This window comes from Electrophorus electricus, chromosome 8 (assembly GCF_041902795.1).
Source record: "Electrophorus electricus isolate QZ-2024a chromosome 8, ASM4190279v1, whole genome shotgun sequence".
Lineage (NCBI taxonomy): Eukaryota > Metazoa > Chordata > Actinopteri > Gymnotiformes > Gymnotidae > Electrophorus > Electrophorus electricus.
Genome location: NC_137504.1, coordinates 14550594 through 14572614, shown reverse-complemented (window position 1 = coordinate 14572614; position 22021 = coordinate 14550594). Strand labels below are relative to the sequence as shown.

At 42.7% G+C, this 22021-nt stretch overlaps 1 protein-coding gene across 1 annotated transcript; it reads left to right on the top strand.

Moving 5' to 3' along the window:
* The first annotated feature begins 123 nt into the window (after positions 1–123).
* Positions 124–17948, top strand: rnf145b (ring finger protein 145b). The gene is made up of 11 exons (XM_027023464.3): positions 124–288; positions 1718–1929; positions 10052–10160; positions 10487–10578; positions 11964–12199; positions 12645–12820; positions 12920–13060; positions 13915–14097; positions 14316–14463; positions 14706–15062; positions 15412–17948. Exons 2-11 carry the CDS (start codon positions 1746–1748, stop codon positions 15826–15828), a joined length of 2043 nt encoding a protein of 680 aa, XP_026879265.2. The 5' UTR covers positions 124–288; positions 1718–1745; the 3' UTR covers positions 15829–17948.
* The last annotated feature ends 4073 nt before the right edge of the window (positions 17949–22021 follow it).

Genomic DNA, 22021 nt, shown 5'->3' with positions numbered 1-22021 from the left:
TGAGCTGATTCTAGCCCGTATTTTGCAACCTTCTTTGGCCTAGGGACCTAGTGACTATACTTTCGTTAATGTGGCGTTTAACGCTCTTCTGATCGCGCATGCGCTGTGCAAAGAATTCTTGTAATGGCTGCCAGATGGTGTTGAGTGAGGACCTTGTATCTCGTCGTCTCCTGGTAAAACTTTGGTCACAAAAGGCTGATGACCTCATAACTGAATTAAAATGGTATATACCCGAACGGAGGAGTGTAGCAAGACTGGACTGAACAGTGCTAAGTAAACTGATATCATGTGAGTATTTAAATTGTTAGTGGAGGGGGGCGTTTTTATGATGAGTAGAGCGTCTAGCTAGTAGCAAATAATGCTAGCTAGCGTTAGCTATGCTATACAACGTCAGATGTGGCATTTTAAGTAGCTAACGTTAACCTAGCTAGCCGAAAAGAGAACAGCTTTGATTCAGAGCAGCGGAAGTAAACTGTAGAATTGTTCATTGTATTTAACATATTACATAAATTTGATTTACAGGGAATAGGGTTATTATTTTAATCGGCTAGAAGATAATTGTTTTATATAACGGCGAGATGCTCTGATAGCTGGCTATGTGCAGCTTTATTATTAAACTGCCCTTCGAGCTCGCGTCCCGTTTGTTTAAAGCTGCGGCGGACGAAGTGGCCACTTTGTTTCTGTTTTTAGTCTGTTGGAAACTGAAGAGTGGTGAATTGACAGGATTACTATAGTTCGACGTTCTCGTTTGCTTTAATGCTGAGCTAGTTTGAGAATAATTTATAAATGCTATGAAGCTAACTGATTTTACACCCGCCAATTGTAAACAAGCAAGCTTGGATAAACACCTGTTAGATCCTTTTCCACGCCTAAGAATTCATGAGAGCGGTTTTTAGTGTTTTTGTTTGAGGCAGGTAGCTAGCGAGTTAGTTAAAGTTATTTTCATGAAACGTTGCTTCGCTTCGACACTCGAAAAGGGCTGTTTCATTGTCCGTAAGCCAACGAAGCAGTTCGTGGTGCCTTTACTGGTGGTTATATAGGTTAGCTAACGCTTGCTAGGTTAGCACTTTTGTAGCTGCAAACACCATCATCGCAAGAAGTGCTGAACTGTAAGCGGCGACACTTTTTAAACAATGCGTTTAAAGTGTCATGTATACGTTGACGTTTTAGGTAGGTTATGGTTTAACATGTATGAACTTTATATATAACTATACCACATCCTTTCTGTAAACAACACTTGCTAGTTCGTTTGCATACCCGGAAGGAACCTCTTTATTGCAGAGGGATGTGGTATAGCTACATTATGTAGGCCTTGTTGAAGCTAAATTATGGGTTTGGGGGCCGTATAGTAACCTTTTTTCTCATTATATTTTAATATCTACGGCTCATGCATAAACTTGCCCCTTATCTCAGTGACCCATCTGTAGTTACATTCCAAGTGACATTCTGTACACAGTTCAGAACCACAGTCTAACTTGCAGGATTGTGTCCATGAATATTTTTTTTTCAATATTCCAGCCCTCCCCACGGTTGATGAAATTAAAACACAACAGTTCTGTCAACAGCATCCAAGTTCAAAACGATACATCTCAGACGAGCTCATTTAAAGTAGTTTTCTGTGATCAAAGTGATATAGACAACTCTTCCTATTTCGAGTTTTGTTTCTGCTTTTCAGTTGATCGATTTAATCGGTCTGTGTCTCTCTCCCTTTCATAAGCTGGTGTTGAGTACAGCTCCCTGTGGCCATGGCTGTGAAGGCGCGGATGGAGGCTGTGCTTAACGTGGGCCTCCGCGTGCCCAGCATAATGCTGTTGGAGGTGCTTTACCGCTGGGATGTCAGCTCCTTTTTCCAGAAGATCCAGAGGAGTAGCCTGAACAACAACCCCCTGTTCCAGTACAAGTACCTGGCCCTCTACCTGCACTACGTGGGTATGTAGTTTGTCTTCTGTGCTCCTCATTGCTGGCTAATGTTCACTGGCTGGGTTTCTTTCAAAGGTCATGCTTGGTCTGACTGGTTTATGTGGGTGCTTTGAACTTAAAACCAAACAAAGCACACTGAAGATTAAATGTACCTAAAGGTGGATGAAGGGACTCGGAAATGACGCCGCAAAGCTCAGGTGTGTTTATGAAAAAAAAAATGCTCACCAGGCTTTGGTGGTGAGTTCAGAAAGCCAGTTGTGAGAAACAGATTGTTGCTGTTGCCTTTTAATGTCCAATGCTCTGACTAAACCCCCAGCATCACTGAGCTACTAATTGATTTTATAATGGTGTTTCTGGGCTTGTGAAATAAGTGAAAAGTGAAAGTTTGTGGTGGTCTTGGTGAAAATTCTTGGGAAAAAGGTGAAAAGGTAGGGAAGTTTTTGATAAAAGTAGATTGTTCCTTGGTATTGATCATCTTTGGTAGGTTATTCAGACGTGTGTGGAAATCAGTAGAATGCTTTTTTTTTTTTTTTTTTTTTTTTTTTTTTTTTTTTTACTTTGCTGGCTCAAGGCCTGACATAATAGCTTAATTGAAAAGCAGCATCAGGTATGTGGTTTGTTTTTGTTTCCCAATGACAGGAACAGCTAGAGCTACTGATCATTAAAATGATAATTAAGCATCGATACTATAAACTGTAATTAATTTTTCAGCCTGTGCTAAGACAGCTTCTGCATTTCAGAGGAAGATTTCTTTTTCTCTTAAAAGTTCAAAACACTATCCAAGACTGACTGATTTCTTCAGTACAGATTGCTGTTTCTCTTTGCCCCTCAAGGATTGAATCTGTTGACCTGTCTAGGTTGGAAGAAGCTCAAAAAGTGCTAGAAAAAGAAACATTTCCAGGGCTTTGAAATGTCATCTCACTTGAGCTGAAAACATCTGAGATGTGTTGGCCCAAGGAAGCGTGTGGTTCCAATTGCGCATTTTCAGCACTGAGGACAGCTTGCGATCCTGTTGTGTGTGTGTGTGTGTGTGTGTGTGTGTGTGTGTGTGTTTAGTGTGTGTGTGTATTTGTGGTAGCATTCTTTTGTTACCACTCGCGTAAACTGTAGTAAGTTTACCAGAAGCTGGACAGGAAGGTATGTATGTGCACGTAGCCATGTTATATATACTGAAAGGCTAGTTCTTTGTTCAGTGGTTAAGCATGACATTTGTTTACTAGGTGGGTCGTGTGTGTGTCTGTGTGTACAGTGTCTTTGTAAATTAAAAAAAACAAATTTGCTGACAGGCTGTTCCCCAGTACTTTGTCTGAGGTTGATGGACGTCTTCTCTCTCTATTTCCACAGTGCAATGTATGCAAGATGTACAGAAATACAAAATAAAAGTTTTTCTTTTTCAAGCAGTCATCACAAAAGTTGTAGGGCAACACAGCTCAGATGTTCCTTGATAGTGTTCTGTCACACAAAAAGCAGGTGACATGCACATAGCTATATCAAGTGTTTGCCTGTATTTTTACTTGTTTGTCATATTGCATTGTGTCGCAATGTCATCTCAGTACGTTCCTCTCCAAATGTAGCCTTTCCATTGCAAATATGAGTTTTTGTTGTGTGCTCTATATATTTTGTGTGAGCTCCAGTTTCTATTTAGTTGAATCTTTTGTTGGGCAAGTTGCCCTTTGTGATGGTGATCTTAGGCCAGTCTGTCCCACTCTGACCAAAACAGTCATGTCAGAAACTCTACTGATGGTCTCAAAAGACATTATCCACCAGAACAATGTCTAAAAGACATTCAGCATAATTGGAGTATTCTGCAAAGGAGGGATTAGATTAGTGATGTCAAAATGGGTGTCCTTCTAGTTACAGAGATTCCTGCCAAGTTGCTGGCTAGAAAACAATTCTGTTCGAATCACTATACACGCCTGTCTCCTCCTCGCGATTCTTCTCTCCCTCGCCTCTTTCATCATATTCCTGTCTTAATGCATCATGTTCACAGTTCTTGAGTCAGTGCATTCAACTTTCCAGGAAGTGTGTCACATGATAACGCAAGGACTTGATGTTGTTGAACTCTTGTATTGGATTTGTACCTGACCATTTTGAACCCAAAACTGGGTTATAGGTGCTGGATGGTTGGTTTTTACCAGTTGGGGGAAGAGGCCAGGCTCTCCACTCTGGCCCATCAGTGCGAGAGAAACTCAAGTCCCAATAAAACCTCAGACCAGCGGAAAGGGCTTCAGTAGGCTCTAAGCACACTGACACGGTAACACTCAACCCCATGGGGCCGTTTCAGGTTAGCCACCAAGCAAAGCCGTTCTCCCAGCGGCCAGCAAAGGACACAAAGCATGTGCACACTGCTCTGTATAGTCTGACTGGGGCGGGATGCCGATTTGACGCATTATTGCAGTTCTTTAATTGTTAGTTCTGCTATTTTGCATAGTACTGGTCTCATTGTGCATATCATCACAGTTAAAAATAAATACATAAATCCTGCAATAATTCCATAGCTTTGTTGTTCTGCATCTCAATATAAATACACTCTAAAAGAATTGACCATTTCCCTAGCCCTGGCTATGTAGAATCGTTATTGAAACAGGCACACAAACATTTTTTAAAAATGATTTAATTCACACATTTGTATCTCTATCTTCTGCCAGAGGTTTGCAGCTGGTAATGGAGGTGAAGGACATGGGATGACTGCCGCTATTTTCCGTGCTCCTCTGAACAAAGTACATCCATAGATGGGCTAGAGAGACCTGTATTCTTTACTTGCCTTTCATTGTGGTTTTTACTATCGAAGTAATCTGAGATTTGACCTGCACAGAAAGACTGCTATACCAAGCCTATAACCCATAAAAAACTAAACTTTCAAATTGCCTGATAGAATAGAAATGCGTTTCTCACTAATTCCATACACTAAGACTTCTTAGAAAAATCCAACCTTTTCTGTAATCTGGGAACACAGATTATCACTGATTTTCTGTACAAATGCATTATCAATATGGACACTGGGATATTTGTAAGAACGTATCTGGTAAATGAGAGTGCTGCAGATGGGAATGCTGTGGCCATAGTTACTTTCTGCTTTTGGGTCAAACACCGTCTTTTTCGTTCTGCTCACATTTCATTTGAGGCAATTATCCATGCACCACTAGGCTTTCTATTTGTTTATTTATTTATTTTTTGTATAAAAATCTTGATACAGTAACTTTAATATAGCGATATCGTGTAATATTATTACTGCACTTTGAGGTATATTGTTAGAGTTTTCGATACCTTACTATTAGAATGTTGTAGTGAGGAGTTTTGTGTTTACATAGACAGCCCAGAGTGAGGGTTGATGCTTTGGAAAACCTTTTTTACTTTGCTTTTCTTAGCTTGAGCATGTGATGGCCGCCCAGTTGAAAGATCATCTAAGTTAGAACAACCTATTTGAACAATTTCAGTCTGGGTTCAGAGCTAAGCACAACACTGAAACTGCTCTGGTTCGGGTTACTAATGAGCTGTTGGTTGCAGCCGACTCTAGGTTGCTAAATATACTTGTTCTCATAGAGCTCTCTGCTGCATTTGACATGGTCTGTCACAATACCACACTGTTCCGATTTGAGGACGTGATTGACACGGTACTTGCACGGTTCAGGTCATGTTTTACATAGACAGCAATTTGTTTCTTTTGTTATGCTTAGGTTTGATCCTTCTTGCTTCTTCATCAGTGTTCCCTAGGGATCAGATCTAGGCTCTTGACTTTTATTATACACATGCCCCCCTTTTGGCAGGACAGCATGGACTGCATTTGCAAAATGTGCAGTATCCATGTCCATTGCAGTATGTCAGCTGCCAGAGTTCTCATCCATACCAGAACATAAAATGTCTAAAATACTTCTTATGGTCTTTAAATCCTTGCATGGTCTGGTCCATCCTTTCCTTTCTACTATCTTTCGTATATATTCAGCTTTGTGCTCACTTGGGTCTTCTGAAACTCACCTGCTTTCTGTCCCATTCTTCAGGCTCCATAGTATTAGAAAATGTTCTCATTCAAAAAACACCTGAAATCACTTCCACATTACTTTTCCTCTAATGCAGCCTCTGACTAAATATCTTGACTATGTATCCAAAATTTATTCTAGCTCATTTATTTACATCTGTGTGTGTTTGTATATGACAGTGACAGCCAGGGACAGACAGCCAGTCTGACTGACTGACAGAGAGGCTGAGAGACACAGACAGCCAGAGAGAGGCTGAGAGACACAGACAGCCAGAGAGAGGCTGAGAGACACAGACAGCCAGAGAGAGGCTGAGAGACACAGACAGCCAGAGAGAGGGGCTGAGAGACACAGACAGCCAGAGAGAGAGGCTGAGAGACACAGACAGCCAGAGAGAGAGGCTGAGAGACACAGACAGCCAGACACAGACAGCCTCTCTGTCAGTCTGACTGACTGACAGACAGAGACAGAGAGAGACAGTGAGACAGAGAGAGACAGTGAGACAGTGAGACAGAGAGAGACAGTGAGACAGAGAGAGACAGTGAGACAGAGAGAGACAGTGAGACAGAGAGAGACAGTGAGACAGAGAGAGACAGTGAGACAGAGAGAGACAGTGAGACAGAGAGAGACAGTGAGACAGAGAGACAGAGACACAGTGAGAGAGACAGACAGTGAGAGAGACAAACACAGAGAGACACACAGACAGAGACACAGACAGACTGAGAGAGAGAGACACAGACACGGTGAGAGAGACACACACAGACTGAGAGAGACACACAGAGACTGAGAGAGACAGACACAGACAGAGAGAGAGAGACACAGAGAGACACAGTGAGACAGAGACAGACAGTGAGAGAGACAGAAACACAGAGAGACACACAGACAGAGACACAGACAGACAGAGAGAGACACACAGACACAGTGAGAGAGACACACAGAGACTGAGAGAGACACACAGAGACTGAGAGAGACACACAGAGACTGAGAGAGACACACAGACTGAGAGAGACACACAGACTGAGAGAGAGAGAGAGAGAGAGAGAGAGACAGACAGACAGACAGACAGACAGAGAGAGAGAGAGACAGTGAGAGAGACGGACTGAGAGAGAGACACACAGACAGGGACTGAGAGAGAGACACACAGACAGAGACTGAGAGAGAGACAGAGACTGACAGACAGGCAGACTGACAGTCTGTCTGTCAGACAGAGACAGACTGACAGAGACAGACTGACAGAGACAGACTGACAGAGACAGAGAGAGAGTGAGAGACAGAGAGAGAGTGAGAGACAGAGAGAGAGTGAGAGACAGAGAGAGAGTGACAGACAATGACAGACAGACAGTGACTGAGAGAGAGACACAGACGCACAGACAGAGACTGACAGTGAGAGACAGACAGAGACGGACAGACGGTGAGAGAGACGGGCAGAGAGACGGACAGACGGTGAGAGAGACTGAGAGACAGACAGACAGACAGTGAGAGAGAGAGACACAGACAGTGAGAGTGAGACAGAGACAGACAGACAGAGAGTGAGAGAGACAGACAGAGAGACGGACAGATGGTGAGAGACAGGCAGGCAGAGAGACGGACAGATGGTGAGAGACAGGCAGGCAGAGAGACGGACAGATGGTGAGAGACAGGCAGGCAGAGAGACGGACAGATGGTGAGAGACAGGCAGGCAGAGAGACGGACAGATGGTGAGACAGACACAGATAGACAGACAGACAGATAGTGAGAGCTGTATACTATTATATACTATTGTTTCTGCCTTTTAAGTTTTATCTTGTCTTGGGCTTTTAATTTTTTTTTTTTTTTTTCTTTTGTTGTAGCTCTTAGATTTTTGATATTCTAATATTGTGTGTGTGTGTGTGTGTGTGTGTGTGTGTGTGTGTGTGTGTGTGTGTGTGTGATAAAATATTCATAATATTCTCTCTGAAGAAGATTCTAGGTGGTTAACTGCAGAGTGTATAATAAGAGTTGTAGAGATATTCAGAATTGTAATGAAGCACACAGAGTTTCCAGAGAAACTGGACAATCAGCAGCTGTGCAACAAAGCACTTTGTGTACTTCACTACAGAGTGGTCTCTTCCTTCAAGCTCGGGTCCTCTGTCAGAGATCTGGGAGTTTGAGGGTCCTGTGTAGAATCGTACCTGTTCCCAGGACTACACTCTTCTGGACCGAGATCACGGATGATGTTCCTGGGATCTGTTGGAGCCACTCTCCTGGTTTAAGGGTCACAGCCCCTAGTGCACTGATTACTGCTGGAACCACTGTTGCCCTTACCTTCCACATCTTTTCCGGCTCTTCTCTTAGGCCTTGGTATTCCTCGAGCTTTTTGTGTTCTATGGTCCTGATGTTGCTATCACTCGGGATTGCTACATCTATCACACACAGACGTCTTCTGCTGGTTGTCTATCACTACTATGTCCAGTTGGTCAGCCATTACCATTTTGTCAGTCTGGATCTGGAAGTCCCATAGGATCTTGGCTCTTAGTATTTAATCTGTTGGGGCCATACGCCTGGATCTTGGTTGCTTTATATTGGATGATGGCTCTGATGCTCACTAATCCTCAGTCTCCCTCCTTCTGCATAGTGTACAGTCTCAAAGTGCTGGATTTAGGATGAAACCCTCAATGCATTGTGAGGAGTTTCCTTGTCTTGATGTCAGTGTCTTCCATCTCCTCCTTCAGCCATCTAATTATGCCAGTGGGGTATCTGATGAATGGTAGAGTGTAGGTGTTGATAGCCCATATCTTGTTCTTCCCGTTCAGGTGACTTTTCAGGATTTGCCTCACTCTTTGTAGGTATTTGGCTGTAGCTGTTGGATATGGGAGAAAAGAGCATTGCAGAATATTTGAAAAGGACATGATGCACTTTTGATCCTGCAGCACCCAGTATCTTGTGTGACCACTTCGTTTGTCCTGCTTCACCCATACTGAAACCAAAAAGCAAGCTATAGCTGTACCGCTGCAACCTTGTAACTCCGAGAGATGGGCCTAGCGTGTGGGCCCTGTGGAGTTGAGGGCTCTACAGCATCCTTAGCCTCATATCCAAGTTGTTTGATGAATTGCAGCAGGAGCAACACCTTTACCATTGTTCATCAAAATATTCTAATGAACTGTTATAACTCACAGTACGTTTACTTATTGACACTGAAGCTCATTTAAAAGCAAGAGTTTTTGTACTTTAAGGTGAAATATAGATGATTCTGCTTTTGACTTGAGTAATCATTTACCAGGGCTATATCACTACTTTCCTTCAGGTTCAGGGCTTGTGGAATAAAAAATTATACAAAGGTAGCCCAGACCATTTTGAGTTTCTTGAATAATTTGCTCTTCTGACCGAATGGACTTCATGAGAACAGACTGTCACCAGGGGTGTTTTAATAGATAGAAACTGAAGCGTAGGGCGACAAACGCACTATTGACGGGCAATATCAACTAAAGGGATCTTTTAATGTCCTACTCTTGTCTGAATTGTCAAGCGAGTTCCATCATCCGGGCTTATATTTACAGTCCAACTGTTTTGTTCATGTTTGTTATCCCCCTAATTTTGGCATGTTTCTCCTGCTGACATAGCCTTCATCACGACACTGGACTTTCCACAGCAATATAAAAAATGTTTATAGGCAAAGCCTTCATATAAAACTTGCATAAATCCTCATTATCTCTGGTCATGGTTTCATGGAATATCGCAGCCTCCAGCAGTATAAATTTGGCTGGCCCGTATGGCCATTGAAACGAAAAGTTTAGGTGGCTTACTGGCTTAAGGTACGCAGGACTGATTTTCCACCTAGTCGTTTGGACCACTAGACTGAGTCTACTCTTGAACTTTCAAACATTATGCACCCCTTGTATGAGTTAGATTAAGTCTTTTCAGTAAAGAATTCTTAGTGTTGGTCATTTATCTCTAGACTAAGCTTTCTGGATATTAATCACACATAGTGCTGTACTTTTTATTTACAAAAAAACCCCCAAAAACAAACCTTTCTGAAGTTATCACCATTACTAGTGACATGTTTATTAAAGACTAGTTATCCTTTGCTTATGCAAAATCTGTAGGGCGGTCTTTAGTGTGGGTGGGCCTCATCATGCCCTGCCCCCAGTCGGCTTACCTGCCTCCCTGGGTGACTTCCTGTAACTTTGCTCTCTCCTCAGGCTACATCCTGAGCCTGGTGCTGCTCACGCTGCCACGGCAACACCTGGTCCGCCTCTACCTGTACGTGCTCACTGCCCTTCTGCTCTTCGCGGGACACCAGCTGTCCAGGTGTGGCCGTGGCCTTGAACCGCACGCACCCCAACATGTGTTCATTCATCTCTCTCTCTCTGTCAGCACAAGAGTTCATTAATATGCAGCTATTCCGCGATATTTGCCTGTGCAACTGAGTACCAAAAAATGTATTTTGGATATTTAAATAACCCATACCATCACAGATGTACACTGTCAGTGGTGGTAGTGTGAATACTTGTTAATAATGGTATGGTTTAGTATACCATTCAGTATCTCAAAGTGGTCTAACCATGATAATTTCAATTTCTGTTGATCATGAGTAGAAAGGTGCACTGTGCTAAATGTTCTGACGTCCCTTGCAGGGATTATGTTCGTAGCGAGCTGGACTCTGGCTACGAAGGACCCCTCTACCTTGAGCCACTCTCCATGAACCGCTTCACCACAGCGCTCCTCGGTAAACCCTGTCCACTCCTCCTCACACCACAGCTCAGGCCATGTGACCTAAACAAACAGAGCTCAGCTTCACGCGTTTGCAGCATTCCCACAGTCCATATTATCATCGCAACCTTGGCGGTGCTCCAGCTTTCAGGCTTTAGTCGTTCAGTAGGGAGGAGCCGCCGAGCAATGGGAATCAAGTGACTAAAGTAGAGTTCTCACCGCCAGCTGAAAAGAGCACTGACCCCTGAAGTGGCACTCTCCAAAAAAGGTCCTGAAAGGAAAGCAGCTCGGTATCACTGAGCTTCCTTCCTGTCTGAACAGAAAACCTGCAATCAAAGCCTGGCTGACGGACCGGGCCTTCTGGGAAGCGGGCGGGTTTCTCCTGCCCACATGTCAGTGTTGCAGCACACTAGGAACGGCAGCCCTCCGGGTGTTCGGTTAGGCCCCCAGGCAGGGCAGAATCAGGCCTGCTGTTTATTAGGTTAGTAGAGCAAGGCTCTGGGTGTAAGGCAAGCAGCATGGATCATAAAATGCAGAGAGGTATATTTGGCTCAGGCCCATGTAAGAGTCACTCAAGGCATTCACAGCATGTAAAGGTTGCTGGGGGATTTGGAGAGAAGGGCAGCACTGTTGCCTTCCCATGAGGGAGGCAGAAGGCTAACTCCCCACAGAAATGATAAAGAATACAGAAGTGGACTCTTCCCAGTGTGCTGAACAATGGCTGTTGAAATTTATTGCCATCATTTCATTGAGAGAGGCTAACCCTAAATTGCATGCTATTCTGGTTGTAAAGTTTCCCAGGAAATGGAACTGTTGGTCCTCCTGTTCTCAGGGACAGATTAATCTTAACCGTTCTTTGTGTGTTTCTCTGTTGGCTTGATTCAGTCTGCTCAACCTTCTCATTAATCAACCTATGCATTACATTCAGTAAAATGATATTTTGCAGAAGTCGGGCCTAAAATACTTGAAAGCTCAGGTTCCTGTAGATGAGCTAATGTGTTGACAGAGTTTGCAAGTCTGTTGTAACACCGACTCCATCACTTTGCCTTCCTCTTCTTATCTTGGTGGGCAATAAAATATATCTGTGATGACATTGCACTCGTTTGTAAAGAAGCAAGTTTCTGACATGACCAAACCAACAATGCTAGTCTTTTCTGATGAGCACAACAAATGTAAAATGTCTCTGCCTTCTTTCTAAAGTGCTGATGGGACATGCACATTTCCAGCATGTATGTGGGCGAGACTACGTGTTTTCTGCTGGACTACTGCAGCGTGTTTGAATTTTTTGTGTTAAATCATTATATTAATATGCAATGATATATTTGCGTAGCTGGAAAAGTGGGGCAAAAATGGAAAAACACTTGGCATTTTGAATGTGTGTGTTGGTTGTCCCCTCTTCAGGTCAGCTGGTGGTGTGTACACTGTGCTCATGCGTGATGCAGACCAAGCAGATTTGGCTGTTTTCTGCTCACCTTCTCCCCCTGGTGGCCAGGCTGTGCCTGGTCCCCCTGGAGACCATCGTGTTCATCAACCGCTTTGCCATGATCTTCACTGGCCTGGAGGTGCTCTACTTCCTGGCCTCCAACCTTCTGGTGCCCTACAACCTGGCCAAGACAGCCTACAGAGAGCTCGCACAGGTACGGCTTCATGTGGCACACAAATCCCCCCCCACCCCTTTCAGCTAGATCATCCTTGTTGGCCTTGGCACTCCTGATGAATTCATTAAGCCACAATTATTCATTTGTTTTTTGGGTAGAAACATTAGGTGAGTGGATCATCAGGGGTGCCCAGCCAGATGCCTTGCTTCCAGCACAAATGTACCAGGCATTCACAGCTATTGATTGCCTGTAACACGGTTCATGGGTTTTGTGGGAGCTGAGATGGGGCAGAACATCTATATGGACTGTCTGCAGGGATCTGTGTGGGCCTGGTTAGGCAGTGCTGGTCTTGCTGATACCTGTGTCTTACTGAGTAAGACTCCAATGGTTTTGCAACAAAATGACCCTCAAAAAACCTTCTATTGGGAAAAGATGAGAAGCCTGTGGATACCGTCTCATTCTGTTTCTCTCACTTCCACTCCAGGTGGTGGAGGTATATGGGCTGCTTGCTCTGGCCATGTCTCTCTGGAACCAGCTGGTCCTGCCTGTGCTCTTCATGTGCTTCTGGCTAGTGCTGTTTGCCCTGCAGATCTACACCTACTTCAGTACGCGGGACCAGCCACCGTCGCGAGAGAGGCTGCTCTTCCTCTTCCTCACTAGGTGCCCACATCAGCCCCTCACCCTGAATGCCATCAGCAGTGTTGATGCACTTTTGGGATGTAACTGTGTGTGTGTGTGTGTGTGTGTGTGCGCGCGCAGCATTGCTGAGTGCTGTTGCACTCCGTACTCACTGTTGGGGCTGGTCTTCACGGTGTCGTTTGTGGCGCTGGGCGTCCTCACTCTCTGCAAGTTCTACCTGCAAGGCTACCGGGCCTTCATGAACGACAACACCATGCACAGGTCAGCCTCCCCTCCACCTGGACCAAACAAGAATTGGACATATCCAGTCTGGAATTGGACATGACCAGTCTAGAATTAATCTGAAGGTGCAAGGCCCTCACTGTGGACAAGATCAGCTCTCAAAAACCTCTTTACTGTTGACCAAGGGTTTTTACATTTATGGAGTTTAGTGACCACTCATATCCAGAGCAACTTAAGGCCTGTTCACACTAATCATGTGTTTTTTGTTGTTGTGGGTTTTTTTGTTTGTTTTTTTTTGTTTTTTTTTCTCTCGGACGAAAAATAAATCCATGCGATTTTTAACATGGTGCCTTCACATCAGGTTTGTCGCATTTTTGTCTAAATACACCGAAGCTCAATGTTGCTGTGCACTCTATACAAAGTAATGACGACAGTCACTGACCAAAAAAAGCATATTAACAGTTTAAAATGTGAGCCATAAAATGCATTTCTCTGCTTTCTGTGCTCTGTGCACTGGGAAACCCCATTGCTCACCCAAATGTCTGCTCCCTGTTCTCTTTTTCCTTCATTTCCCTTCTCTTTCTGTTGAACATTTTCTTTTAAACACAAAGTTTGCGTTTCTCCGCGGACATGAACAGACTAGAATGGACCTTGCTAAACTGCAAACCACCTGTATGCACTCACCATAGGTACTTGCCAACATTTCCCAGCCATTCAGCTGGGTTTTGCCACATTTTCTCTTTAACCTCCACTTTTGTATACATTGGTGTGGTGGTTGTCCTGTTCAAAATTTACGCAGCATCACATTCACATCAGTCTGGGACTCTGAAGGACACAATTCATCTGCATGTGCTTGTTTTCAAAGCTTGTTTTTCTCTCTCCTTTCCCATCAGGGGAATGACGGAGGGCATCACCCTGCTGATCCTCTCTGTGCAGACGGGCCTGATCGAGCTGCAGGTCATCCACCGGGCCTTCCTCCTCAGTATCATCCTGTTCATTGTGGTGGCCTCCATCCTGCAGTCCATGCTGGAGATCGCCGACCCCATAGTGCTGGCACTGGGGGCATCCAGGGACAAGTGAGAGCTCCTTACACACACACGCACACACAGACAGACACATGACATGTCCTTTTTCCGAATAAAAGGACTGCATCCATCCAAAAGGCATTTATAGTACACACCATCCGTGAGCCACAGCCCATTGAGCCAAGTCGAAGGTTTACCTCTGACAACCACATCACCTTTTTGACCAATCTGTTCCTTCTGGGATTTGTGTGGGGGTGTGTGTGTGATAGGAGTCTGTGGAAGCACTTCCGAGCGGTCAGCCTATGTCTGTTCCTGCTGGTCTTCCCTGCCTACATGGCCTACATGATCTGTCAGTTCTTCCACATGGACTTCTGGCTCCTCATCATCATCTCCTCCAGCATTCTCACCTCTCTGCAGGTAAACACACACTCAAACACTTTCCTTACACAAATGATAAAATGGTTCATTATAGCACCAAAAGAAGTTTAAACTTTTCAAACCAAGGTAACAAGCTGCTGAGCCAAGCGCTTCAACCAATCACAAACGGGATTAGGAGCCGTCATGTTTTGGCACCCGACAGCCATTTGGTCTGGAACCTCACGCCCACATGGGCGTGCACACATCTCCGCTCTTCTTTAAGGCTCCGTCCTCTCCCCCAGGTCCTGGGCACGCTGCTCATCTATGTGCTCTTCATGGTGGAGGAGCTACGCAAAGCTCCAGTAGAGAACATGGACGAGGTGATCTACTGCGTCAATGGCACGTACCGCCTGCTGGAGTTCCTGGTGGCGCTGTGTGTGGTGGCCTACGGTGTGTCTGAGACACTATTCGGCGAGTGGACAGTGATGGGTTCCACCATCATCCTGGCGCACGCCTACTACAATGTGTGGCTGCGGGCGCAGCTGGGCTGGCAGAGTTTCCTGCTGCGCCGCGACGCCGTGCACAAGATCCAGAGCCTGCCCATGGCCTCTGCCCTGCAGCTGCAGCAGCACAACGACATCTGCGCCATCTGCTACCAGGCAGGGCCCTCCGTGTGTGTGTGTTTGGTTGGGGGGGTGGGGGTGTTATAGGTAGATGATGTGTTCCTGGTTTTTCTGTTCTATCTCTTTATCGTAGCACTCAGGGGTTAACTCACTGCTGGGGTTTAGCAGTGTCATAAGCCTTGGATCACCATGATTATTGTTTTTCAATGTGTTAAGGCTTCTAAAGTTTATATAATTGCCGAATAGTCATAGTATACTTGGCGAATAGTCAGGTGAGTTCACTTGTTTACCCCCTGTGTGTGTGTGTGTGTGTGTGTGTGTGTGTGTGTGTGTGTGTGTGTGTGTGTGTGTGTGTGTGTGTGTGTGTGTGTGTGTGTGTGTGTAGGACATGAAGTCAGCAGTCATCACACCCTGTGGTCACTTCTTCCACGCTGCCTGCCTGAAGAAGTGGCTCTACGTGCAGGAGACCTGCCCCCTCTGCCACGGCCAGCTCAAGAGCCAGTCACAGCCTGCCAACGCTGCCCCTGCCCCTGACAACCCACCAGCCAATCAGAATGCCCTGGAGGCAGAACGAGGAGAAGCGCAAAGGGAGTTTGCCATGGAGGAGGCCACTCAAGCTGAACACGCCTCAGATGTTGAGAGCTCAGCTGAGGCAGAGATTGAAGGACAGCTGGGGGAGAAGGCTCCAGAAGCACCTGATGAATGTGATTCACCACTGGTCAAAGAAATCAGCGAAGGCCCTGTGGGAGGCCCGGATAGTCGAGACGTGCCACCTGCTGATTCAAGCTCTCCTTGCTCCTAAGCAGACCTGCGCTCCGTGGTGACCGCTAACAGTCACTCTGTCATGCTGCCAATGTTAGGGAGTGCTCCAGGGTCATGGTCAAACTGCTCACACGTACACAGCGCCACACACCTGTAACCACCTTTTATACAACCCACATCACAGCAACATCACAGCTGTTGTAGACCCATTCACTAATGTTGGACTACTGGAGAATTACTGCTTGATATTTGAGTTGTACTGCACATATGTGTGATGACTGCAAGCAAGTTTTTTTTTGTTTTTTTTTTAATCCTTCATTTTGACCCAAAAATGAGATTTATTACTACTTAATGGTAGTTTTTATGTGAAATTTAGTTTTTTTTGGCAGGCGGTTGCCATTTACTTTTGTGAACAAGTGTTTAACTGATCCTGAATTTTCTATTGCACTACAAATGACTCGCAGTAAATTCCTGGTTATTCTAAACCTAAACCTCAGTTGAGTAACGTTACATTTCACGGGACATTTAATTAAGATTTTTTTCTCAACTGTGTTTTTATTCTTCTTATGTGGGTGTAGCATGTTCTGATGTGTCAACACTTGGTAAGGGAGATTTGTAATAACTGTTTCTGGAGTGGGTCTTTAGAGGCCCCGCACTAGCCCCCAATCCAGTCAGTTGTAAGAGACATGGCAGATGATATAGCCCTACTCTTTTAATATCAAACCTCCTCAGTTGCCCTTCACAGCACAAACACATGTTCATTTGCTCAGGAGCTGGTTACCTATGATAGGACCTGGAAAGTCTTGGTGCACGCGTGTGTGCGTGCGTCTGTGTCGCATACATGCATGCATGCATACATACACACACAAATATTTTGAGATTTATGTGTGCACGGTTGTTTAACACTCGTATGGCAGAATGATTATTGTGGGATGTAGGAGTTGTTCCAGATGTGTGTGTATTTTTGGAAGCTGAACTGCAGTCTGTTTAGACTCAGGAGGGGTTTTGGGTTTTTTTTGTTGTTGGTTTTTTTTTTGCCTTGCATAAGCATGCTACACAGCATCCACTGTGTCCAAAAGCTTTTTTTTTTTTTTTTTTTTTTTTTTTTTTTAAGGAAACGTTGGCATCAATAGTAGACAATCAATGGAAATAGGGAATTATAAAATGAGTCACCTCTAATGATCTCTCCTCCTAAAATACTACTTTTACCATTTCAACTTGTTCCATGGTTTCATTCGTGTCCTTGATCGTTACCATATTTTATAAGGCAAGACATGATGGATACTTCCCTTTGTAGGCCTTTTTACACAAAATATTTAGAGTATTTCAATCAGGCAAAATGATTGATGCTTTAAATAGGCACTTGAAGCACAGGTATACTTGCACCCACTATCTTGTCATAGCAGGGACTCCATCTATGTGTAACTTGGTGTCTGTCTCGCTCGCCTTTGCACTGATTATAGCAATGCTTCGGAGTCGCCCCGTACCCAGCACGAAGTCATGGTGGGGTGCTGGAGGTACAGCCTAATGTAAATGTGTGTATATATATGTACTTGTTCTCGTTTCTCTCTCTCTCTCTCTCTTTATATATATATATATATATATAATACCTTTTTTTTTTTTTTTTTTTTTCCTTTTTTTTCCCTTCCTTTATCCATGTTTTGATATGCCGATCAGTGTTCAAGCAGCATCGTCAGTTATGATGTCGTCTCTGGGCTTATGAGAACACATTGCTGCCCTCTAGAGGTAGAAGTGGGATTGAGTGCAGAGACTCGGAATTGAGTTGGTGCTGCTACAGTTAAAGGCTCCTGCGTCACTCTGACAGTATTAATTGAGAAGTGTTGATCTTGGCGGGTTTGTAGATGAATACATGTACCAGTGTATGATTAAACAGAACGCCAATTGCAACTAATTGTGATAGCTTTGCACATTTTTTTTGAAGGAAAATAAAATGCAAATGTAGGTAGTCTGAGTTGAGCTTTTTTTTTTGGAAGTAGCTTGTTTGGGGATTCATTCTTTACAGCCCATTTTATGATTCTTTAGCCACTGTATGATCTTTAATAAGAATGAGAAACATGGGCTACTGGGAGGGGACACCTCCCCACAAAGTTGTGTAATCTGCTTTACGAGGTGAATGTCAAATAAACATCTTATTGCTTATTCTGAGACTGTTTTTATACATTTAGACACTTGCATATTTCTTGACTGTGATGTTTGTAGTGTAGGCATAGCAGGCATGTAGGTATAGACACGTTATTATTTTTGTTTACCAAGAACATGCCCAGGGGTTCATTAAATCGCCTGGAATTTTCACCAATAAAAATGACCCATTCATAAATTCACCATCATGTATTTACCCTGAGGGTACTTCATGGATGTAGATCCCAGCAGATATAGGCAACAGATTTTTGTTTAGATGAGATGCACCTCATGGAACCAGCTTGCACTTCACTCGCTCACTCACATTCACGTTTAAAATAATTCACCACAAGGTGGAGCTGTTAGCAAGCACACTTTGTTCTTTAGGTTTTTTGTTTTGTTTTGTTTGTTTTTATCTATAAATAACTTCCTGTTACATGCACTCAGCAGCATTTAAATAATTCAGGGAATGTCTGCATGAATCTCCACCCTTATCCTCCACCCCCCCCTTTTCTCCTCCATAGCTCCTCCTTGCTTTCATGACAAATCTCAGTCCCCACCTCATCTCTGCTCCTTGTCCTCCTCTGTCTCTTTCCAGCCTTCTCCAGCTTTAAGTTCACTCTGCTTCTCCCCTCTGCTAACACACCATCACATCAGTTACGTCACTACTGAAGGTGTGGCCTGTCCTCAGAGCAACGCTGAATAATAGAGCTATGAAAGATTGGCTCATTATGCACTCATGCAAAAAATATTTCTGTTTGTTTTTATGTGCTGTAATTAGATATTACATTTAATTCTATGTATCTTTGTCAGATATGGCAACCATGTGAATGTGCTCTAGGAAGTATCTGAAACCTTGCCACTAGCATTTTGCAAATGCGGTTTAGAATTTGCTACTTTCTGAGGGAAAATGGCCATCGTGATGTTAGATGGCTTGATGTTAATGATGAGCTTGACATGCTCTATAGTGCATATCTTCTGTGCTATAGAATAGCCTATAATAATGCTTAGGCTTTTTTTGAAGCCTCCTTCAATGCACTTCACTAGCTTCTGCAAGTTTAATGGGGCCAGCATATGAGGAATTTTATCATGCAATGATGATGTAAATGATTCTTTAAGCCACAGGCTTTTAACATTAATCTGCCCAAGCACTGCAGATGAAAAGTAGCCATTTAGATAAATATGGCATGTTTACATCATGACATAATGATGTTGATGAATGTGTGCCAACACTGTTAAATAAGGAAAGAAAAGAAAGTTTTGAATTATTGAACATGCCTCCTTATTGCTACCCTTTAGGCCTACAACCCTACCTTATCAAGCAGGCTTACTGTCTTTTTCAGAAAATTGAGTTTAATTATATATCCTTTAAATATGATATTATTTTATGGTGGTATACCTTTTTCTGTCCTCTGCATATAGCTTAATATAGTGAAGACAACTAGTCAAACAATTGGCAGCTAACTGAGCTTTTCTTTTAAACCCTTTCCCCCATTTAGTATTACATTTATTTCCAGTCTGCACACATGGGGTCAAAGATGGCAAAGAATCAGCCATTTCATAGGTATGTAGGCACAACTTCTGCACGACCAAGAGAAAAGTTACAATAAAAAAAGTTACATATTCTATGTTCTTGTTTTTGTTTGTAGTTTTTTTATTTAATTTATATTTGAAAGAATTTATTTCCTCACCTTTCCAGTGTAGCAAGATTTCGAATTCTTTAAAAAAAAAAAAGTTTACTGCTGTGTATTAGTTTGTATTTCCAACGCAAGATGGCGGTGTTGCATTTAATAACTGATCACCTCTGAGCGTGTTGAACCACCACTTCGATGTATTGATTTCAAAGCTAATATTTCTCACCTAACAGTAGCTTATCCTTAAAAAGCAAAGAATACAACCAAAATGTGGCCAAATGTTTTTCCTTTCGAGCCTTACGTTTAGCTAGAAAATGCACTAGATGATGCATGCGTTATCAATGCTAATAATGTAGTAGATCTTTGCGTTTTTAGATATTATTTTAGCAACTGGTGAAATCTGAATTATGCAAACCTAACTACTCCTTTAGCACACCTGAATTGCATTCTTCACAGTGGATTATAATGACTAATTTATGCTGAATACATTGTGAGTAATATCATGAATAAGCACTTACAGTTGACATTTTTGTTTGTTTTACATGCGAAATATTCCAGAAACACGTCAATATATGCAAAGGTTACAGTGTAGTTGGCTACTAATACAGCCGATTGAGGGGAGGTTCAGAAAACATTAATAATAATAATAATAATAATAATTATTATTATTATTAATAACAATAATCATAATAACAATAATAATAATAATAATCGTGTTCTTGTTGCAGAGTTGTTTTACAGTAGACTTTATCGATATTCATTTACATTTCATAATATGACTGTCAGCATAGCTAATGCCTGCAAAATTTCGGAGGCGCACCAAATAACCAAGCATTCGTGGCATTTGTTTGTATTTGCCGCTGTGTGGAAAGCAATTCCATCTATGGCCTACAAGCCTTGGGCGTGCTAAAATAACAGAATATAAAATTTTCTCTTTCTTCGTAACCTGACCTAAGCAGTTGACTAGTCTTATTCTGTAGACATTTAACTTAACTGGTTTTCATTCCGTTTTCATCATAGATTGCATTGTCTACCGTTGTATATAGCTAGAATTTCTTTATAGGTTCGGACCGGGGTTTTTTTTTGGGGGGGGGGGGGGGGGCATGGTAATAGAATTATATGGTCCTATTAAAGTTTCTCACAGAGTGAGGACGTAAGAGGGAACACGGCCTATAAATATAGAGGACTTACCCAAGGGGACAGAGCACGCGGCTGCGTTTCTGTCATTCACTGCAACCACTTGGAAAAACCGATTGGCTACATGAGTGATGCTTTATGCCTTCTGCCTGTGTGCGTTAGTCTGAAACTGCGTAACCTCGTTTGACGTTGATTAGTTTTTGCGCATATGCATGACACTATATCAGTGAGAACTGAGGAGCTGTCATTCAATACTTAGTAGAAACTAGTTTCTGCTACGAAAACCATCAATTATTTAACATCTATTTAAATAATACTAAAACTATGAAGATAAAATACTAAGCAGGTTATAAAAATCTCACAAATAAACAAATTTAAAAATAAGAATATTTTTTTTCCATATATGAAAAACTGTTAGAAGCTCTCTTTAGTCTACACATTGACATCCTGGTTTGTCATATAACTGATGTGTTAGGAAAGGCAATTCTTGATTAGAACTACTATCCTGCATCATTTATATCTTCGGGGTGAACACTTCTTTACACATCCCTAAAAAACAATAAACTATAGCAGCACATCTATCAGTATTACATCACTGATCGTTCTGGCTGACTTGGTCATTGTAATGGCTTGGAAATCATTCATATTTTTCACTTTCGTTGTTCTCATCTGTAATACAGAAATCGTTTGAGCTTTTTGCCTCAAAAAACAAACCAAAAAAACCCAAAAACAAACAAAACAACAACAACAAAGGTTTCTTCTAATACAGTGTGTACACTTATCTAACAGACACGGCAGATGAATACTTTTCTATGTTACCTACTTCGGAATGTATTTCTAAACCACTTGAGAGCGCCTTTTTTTTCTATGAAGTTAACAGTAATGCCGTATTTAAAACCTTATCCTGTCTGTTGCTGCTTCCATCTCTGCAGTTTAATTTACCAACGTGTGCTTTCTCTGTTTACTTTTAACTGTAACCTCACTTAAGGGAATAAAACATCCTTAGCAACTCTTTAAACCTCTTACGCTTTCAAACCTGTAAACTATTACAAATGTTGATCTGCTGCAGTAAATCCTGTCCAGCTGTCAGTGATGTAATGAAAATTTGTCTTCATTGGGACATCCGTACACAAATAAACATTACACGTTTTATTTATAAAATATTTATTTATGAAATATTCCAATATTAAAATGTATGTCATGTTTTGTATTGTCAAACACATCCAGAATATGACTTTATGAATACGTACTTGCAACTGTGGACTAAAAGTTTTTTTTATTTGGGGGAGGTATCCGTGTCAGAATTTAATCTTTTGCCCCCAG

Excerpts from the sequence above, each read along its gene's own strand:
- rnf145b (XM_027023464.3), top strand. The coding sequence starts at position 1,746 with ATGGCTGTGAAGGCGCGGATGGAGGCTGTGCTTAACGTGGGCCTCCGC. Across the intron at positions 14,098-14,315 it reads CTGGGGGCATCCAGGGACAA|GAGTCTGTGGAAGCACTTCC; the intron begins GTGAGAGCTCCT and ends TGTGTGTGATAG. Across the intron at positions 15,063-15,411 it reads TCTGCGCCATCTGCTACCAG|GACATGAAGTCAGCAGTCAT; the intron begins GCAGGGCCCTCC and ends GTGTGTGTGTAG.